General features: G+C 35.6%; 1 protein-coding gene across 2 annotated transcripts in view; it reads right to left on the bottom strand.

Moving 5' to 3' along the window:
* Positions 1 to 509: 509 nt before the first annotated feature.
* Positions 510 to 6,670, bottom strand: part of LOC107661474 (tyrosine-protein kinase CSK-like) — a 35,364-nt gene continuing 29,203 nt past the window's right edge. For both annotated transcript variants that reach the window (XM_016451083.1, XM_016451084.1), the window contains exons 6-13: positions 4,343 to 4,436; positions 4,149 to 4,214; positions 3,850 to 3,949; positions 3,668 to 3,758; positions 3,483 to 3,556; positions 3,152 to 3,347; positions 2,985 to 3,071; positions 510 to 1,561 (exon numbers count right to left, since the gene is read on the bottom strand). In XM_016451083.1, the coding sequence (XP_016306569.1) occupies positions 1,379 to 1,561; positions 2,985 to 3,071; positions 3,152 to 3,347; positions 3,483 to 3,556; positions 3,668 to 3,758; positions 3,850 to 3,949; positions 4,149 to 4,214; positions 4,343 to 4,436 (891 nt within the window). In that variant the 3' untranslated portion in view covers positions 510 to 1,378. The remainder of the gene's footprint in view (positions 1,562 to 2,984; positions 3,072 to 3,151; positions 3,348 to 3,482; positions 3,557 to 3,667; positions 3,759 to 3,849; positions 3,950 to 4,148; positions 4,215 to 4,342; positions 4,437 to 6,670) is intronic.

Genomic DNA, 6,670 nt, shown 5'->3' with positions numbered 1-6,670 from the left:
TCATTCCAGTGCTTTTGTTCACCAAAGGTAGATTCACCTTCACCGAAAACCACAAATGCAACATTTCAGTGGTTCAGGTTTCGTTCTAGCTGCATGCTCATGAATCCTCCTCTTCTTGATATCATGTTGCTGACGAGAAACACGCACCGAGCAGAAATACAGCATCCTGTAGATAGACCAGAGAACAATCCCATCACATCCTGATGGAGGAGCATGTGATGCAACTTTCAAAACGTGACATATGCCAAGCGCATCTGCAGGGCATCGGAGTTATTATTACCATTGCACATACGCGTGTCAAAACCTTATGGTGAAAATCTGTCACGTGTCATGACTGTTTGGGTCACTGCTAAACGGGCAGAAGCTTGTATAGATGACGTGTTTCCTCTCTGGGTGCATTTAGAGTTTCCTTGACTGACCTTTAAATTGAAAGACAGTACAGTTACATTTAAACACACAAACACACATTCAAAGCTTTGTGGCAGCCTTTTTATTTTTTTGTCTTTATCTTTTGTTTTTATCAAACTGTTCGGGTGGAATTATTTTTGTCTGAAATATGACAGCAAAGAAAACAAATATGAAAAGTACTAAGATAAAATTAAGTCCTTCACAAAAGTCAACATACATCACAAATATTTCTCAAATCTGTATTTGTGGCCTTTTTGTAGAATTTCTCCGTTTTATTATTTTTAATTAAAGCAATCCGGCTTCCACACAAGCCACATCTCTTTTTAAAGGCTCACAATGTTTCTATTCATCCTTCCTGGTTTTGAGGCTCAGACTGACGCATGTTTGAAAAGATGAGCAAGACTGCAGGAAATTCAAGCGCTTCTAAACAACATATAAAAAAAAAGACTTCTGGCGTAAAGGCACTGTGAAATGGAAGAAAGATTCTCTGGTGGATTGCACTGGCTACTGGAATGGAAAACAGTGCGGGATGAGCATACGGTCTCCCTAAGTGCCAATTATTGTTCTTGGTTACAAGATTTTGCAGACAACCAGCCTTATGGGTGCCATCATATAGCATTTCTCATGATATTTATTGAATGATGATTTTTCTCTTTTTTTGGCAGAAAATCCTATATGCTAATCAAAAGTCCAAAATAAGGGAGTGTATGAGGACATATCAGAGGAGGCTGAAGATCTTCTAAATCAAAAAGAGATGAGTTGTTGTAGAGAAGGCCAGCCTCCCCAAAATGAAGAAAATCAAGCCATGAAAGCAATACAAAGTAGAAAAAAAAAGAGAGTGCACTTGCAAAAGAAAATTCTGCTGATGTTTTTAAAGTCCACTGCTTAAAGAGTAGGTTTTGGTCAGACTGTATGAGAATGGTCCCGTGAAGGTCTTCCTCTTTGTGTTTTTTCCTCTATTTTTTGTGTTTTATCGGTACAGCTCATTGGCTATGATATCTTGAAGTTTCTGACTCAGTTCTCTGAAGCTGGGACGCGCCACAGGGTCCAGAGTCCAGCACTGCTTCATGATGTCATACACCACCGCCGGGCAGCCGTCTGGGGCGTCCATCTTATAACCCTTCTCTACGCGTGGGACAACTTCCTTCAGAGGCTGAACAGAGGATGAAGGACACCACAACTTAGCAAAAATGTGCTGAGGTAGACAACAGTGTCCTCTACTGGTAGAATTTGCCCTGATACTAAAATTGTAGGAAACAGGCATAATGTGGTATGTGCAGAAATCTTGCAAAACACTAAAATATAGTTTTAATTAAAATAACATTACAAAATGCATTAATTATAATATCCCAATTATTTTTATTTAATTTTTTTAAAGATTATTTTAATTTAAATTAGATGATTAATAGTAAAACTGTAATAGTAGTAATGATAATAATAACATCAAATAAATAAAATATAATTATACATGATATAAAAATGATCACAAATGTATTTTTATTGGTAATGTTTCTGCTTTGAAGTGACTTGAGTTAATATCCTATTTTAGTTATTTTATTTTATTTTAAATTAGATTATTCTTATTATTTTTATTACTACAACTGTTATTATTATTTAAAATAATAATTACAAATGTATTTCTTATTGGTAAAGTTTCTGCTATAAGGTGACCTATTAGCTTAAATAAATAAAAATAAAAGTATAGATTTTAATATGCTATTTTACTTTAAATTAGATTATTGTTCTTATATAACAACAACAACAACAACAATAATCATTTTAAAAACTACTTTACTATTACCGTATTTTTATTGGCCATGTTTCTTCTTTTTTTGTGGCTTGCATGTATTATATTACCATCCAATTTAATGTAAATTCAAATGTAAATTTAAAGTGACCCTATTATGGATTTTTGAAAATGACCTTTCATGCAGTGAATGAAAACATCCTACAAAGTTAAATCTGAAAGTGCACCATGTATAAAGTTATTGTCTCTCAAAAGAAAGAGTCGACTCTGAATCATTGAAACAAGTCCGGTAACGCTGTACACAAAGCAGCACTGCTCTCACAAACACTGCTTTATCAGGCATTACAGGCATGATGAAATTAAATGAGACCAATCGACCAATCACTGCAGAATAGCATCACGCAAAGGAGGGGTTTGGAAAAGTGAATCGTTGAGCGAATCGTTTGGGAGTCGTTGAGCAAGTAAGGTAAAAATAAATGCATATTATAAGACAATGAAAGTGTTTTTTGACCTTGCATGCATGTCAAACTGTTACTGGGGACTCCCAAAACTAAAATATGAACCTTTCATTACCCATAATAGGGGCACTTTAATTATTAATAATAATATTAATATTAAAAATGTACTTTTTATTGGTCATGCTTCTGTTTTGAGGTGTATAAAATTTGGATTAAAATGTACTGATTATAATATTCTATTTATTTTAGTAGTTTTAATTTAAACTAGGTAAAAGAAATAAGAATTGTATTTATGAAAAACAACTACAAATAAAAAACATTATATATAAAAAAAATAATAATAATAATTGTCATGTTTTGAAGAGACTTACAATTCTTGGATAAGGTACCCGACCAAAGGAATAGATCTCCCAGAGTAAGATGCCGTAACTCCATACATCTGACTTAGTGGAAAACGCCTGTTTCAGACAGACAGGTAGAAATAAAAAAAAGACAAGAAAATTCTCTAAACATATTAAAACAAAAGCAGAAAACATACCTTCTCCCTTAAGGCCTCAGGTGAAGTCCACTTAACAGGCAGTTTGGCTGTATCTTGAGTAGACGATGCTTCCTTGGTGAGGCCAAAGTCGCTGACTTTTGCCATGTTGTCTTCTGACACTAAAACATTACGAGCTGCCAGATCCCTGTGCACAAAGTTATTGGCCTCAAGATATTCCATTGCCTTGCAGACATCCCTACAAAATAAAGAAAGAAAATAATTGAAGAAAACATTTTGAAAAATTATTTGTTAATTTTATAATTACTACAATAATAAGACAAAACTGGATGAGTGCCAAGGTTTTTAAAAGATGTGATAAAAAGAAACGCACATTGAGAAATTGATCAAACGATCTCCACCAATAACACTACGTCCTCTGGAGCGCAGATAGTCCACTAGACTACCCTGAAAAAAGAAATGAAGACATTGAAATAATGATTTATATGATTTAAAGACCAGATTAAATGTATACGTCCAGTTATTCTCTGTGTCAACAGCTTTGGGTCACTCACTGACCTTGGCCATATACTCAGTGACGATAAAGAGGCTGCCCTTCTCTTCCACGATCACCCCCAGCAGCTGTACCAAGTTATTATGCCGTAATTGCCTGTAACAGTCAACATGAATATTTATATTTAAATATAAAAACATAAAAAGCCTTATTATTGTTTATTCTCTGTCAATCGGGGAGGACGTACGTCATGACAGAAGCCTCTGCAACGAAGGCCTGTGCTGTTGCGTCATGTTTGATACACTTCACCGCTACTTTCTTGCCTCTGTAGTCTCCGACCATCACATCTAAGAACCAAAAAGAGCAGATTTTTCTAACACTTGCGAATTCAGATCAATTACTGGCTGCCTGGGTAGTTTATGATGCTATTAATATATTTGTGTTCACTTTTATAAGCTAAACGATGTCAAATCTGGGCCCTGAACCAAATTAATTTAGATTAAATGATCTAGATGTTATTTCTTAACAAAAAAAAAGTATCTGTACCTCCAAACTCTCCCTTTCCGATAGTCTGGATGAGCTTCAGTTCTTTTCTATTCAGAGCCCAGCCACCTGTGAAAAAGGAAGATTAATTATCCTATTCAAATATCTTTCATAAAACAAACCCTGAAGCCACGCAGCAATTTAATTCTCTATAAATCAACAAATTCATTTGCGAGTGTAGTCAACAAGTATCTTACTTCTCGAGAACTCATCCTGGGCCGCCACAGTCCCCTCCATGAGTTTAGGTTTGATAAGTCTGGTACAAAGTCCATCTGCATCATTAGTGTAGTGCTGTTAAAACACACACAAAAACTAATTAAGCTAATTTACAAACGATATACCATGGAAGTATAATGGTAAAATGTTAATGTAAATACCATGATACATTAAATTCAAACAAATGAACATTTGACTGAAATTACGCAAATCAAGACGCAAATAAATGCACGACTGTAAAAAAGTAAAATGAGGCTTGAACGTTCTATTTAAATAGACAATAACTCATGAAATATAATGTATCGTTAGCTTTAAACGTTTTAAGAACAAGCACATCCAACGCAGTAAACTGTGATGGCCAGCAGATGTCGCTGTTGTATACGCATGTTCTATTATTGATTGCGCTTCCTCTCCTCAGATGAACAAGTCCACACAGGCGACAACATTCTTATCATTTCAGTGATGAAATACGTGTTTGTGATTCTATGTGTCTGGAAGCTATAGTGAGGCCAGACGGCGTGATGCTATTGTCGCATGAATGAAACGGCATCGATTGGGCTGCTGAAGTGATCTGTAACCTGCGCTCGTTTCCTCTTTGTCACTTCCTCGTTATCGACCGTTCCAGGAACTGAGCCGCTGTTACACGCGCGCTCAAAATAACAATACATTTGCATGTCTACACTCCAACAAAAACTGCAGTAATTCTTGGACGTATTGATAATTTCCCCGACAAAAAAATTACCACGGTAACACACCATAGTTTCTAAAGTTACTAACCATCATAAATGACAATACTGTTAAACATTTCATGTAATGTTCGAAAGTTTGGGGTCGGTAATGTTTCTAATGAAATATGTCACCGCGGCTCCATCTATCTGACCAAAAATACAGTAAAACCAGTAATATTGTAAAATGTAAACATTTCAGCATGATTACTCCAGTCAATGTCACATGATAGAAATCATTCTAATATGCGGATTTTTGATGCCGAACTGAAGCATTTCGTATCAATATTGAAAACAACTGCACTGCTTAATATATTTGTGGAAACCATGATACATTTTTCCGTATTGTTTGATAGATAGAAAGTTCAAAAGTGCATTTATTTGAAATAGAAATCTTTTGTAACTTTATAAATGTCTTTACGGTCACTTTTGATAAATTCAACGCATCCTTGCTGAATAAATGTACATTTTTAAAGACTTGTTACATTTAACGCCGCCATAATGAGCCATTACAGACGACAGTGGACCGTATCAATTTACAGCTTTTATTTTGAATATCTCTCCACTGGTTTTCTGACAAATTTTTATCAAGTGGAAGAGTGTGGGGAGTGTGGGAAGAATATCATCTGCGGTAGTTTAATCACTATGAACATAAAGGCTTATTGTAGACGGTTTAAGACTCGTCCACTTCTTTGGAAAGACCACAACTGTTCGGCTGAGGCTATAAGGGTGGGAGAAAGAGAGAGAGGGTGACTGTAGCCAAAATTACACTAAAGAATGTGTGGAATTCCGTAATAGAAAGGGTGAGGAGAGACTTGAGGAACCCAACTAAAGTCACCCAGACCCCAATCGAAAATAACCACAGCAGAACCATCAACACTTAACCGAGAGCGGATCACTGGTTAATCACACAGACCATCCCTAATGAGGCCAATGGACAGTGGAAAAAAAAAAAAAAAAAGATATGTAAAATTATACAAATGAGTCATTTACATCCTACATCTATGTAAATCGGTTATTTTTAAGCCTCTCTTTTCATTACCGGTGCACTCATCAGGCTACAGGCTTGAATGTCACCTCAAATGATGAAGCCTGTTTGAGAAAAGGTGTGCAATACCCAGAATATGAAGAATGGGCTCTTCTGATTTGTGCCAGTAAGCCGCCACACAGAACACCCTATGATCTGCACAGCAACATGCTAAAACCTTTCAGAACACCTTAGCAACCACCACTCTGGCACCCAATATAAAGCTTGTATGTTGGCTGCCAAAGTGGATTTGCACATGAAAATTTAAGTGATGCTTGCTTGCCTAAGAAAATTTTAATATCTCCTCATTACATTATAAAGGGGTTTTAAACTTTCTCATGTCAAGGACGCCCAAATATGATGATCCTCTTATGATGATCCGTCTCCTAAAATACAAAAGACAGCTACTTTATGTATTCTGAAGTATTAAAACCCCATTGATAAGTTGTGAGATGTGAAGACAGCAAAATGTAATTGCAAAAATAATTGCTTACAAAATTAAATAATAAGCTTTTTATATTATACTAAAGCAGACTGCTAAAATATAGTGCATATAA

Source organism: Sinocyclocheilus anshuiensis, unplaced genomic scaffold (assembly GCF_001515605.1).
Source record: "Sinocyclocheilus anshuiensis isolate Anshui unplaced genomic scaffold, SAMN03320099.WGS_v1.1 scaffold491, whole genome shotgun sequence".
Lineage (NCBI taxonomy): Eukaryota > Metazoa > Chordata > Actinopteri > Cypriniformes > Cyprinidae > Sinocyclocheilus > Sinocyclocheilus anshuiensis.
The sequence above is the reverse complement of the archived record's forward strand: the minus strand, read 5'-3'. Positions and strand labels throughout refer to the sequence as shown.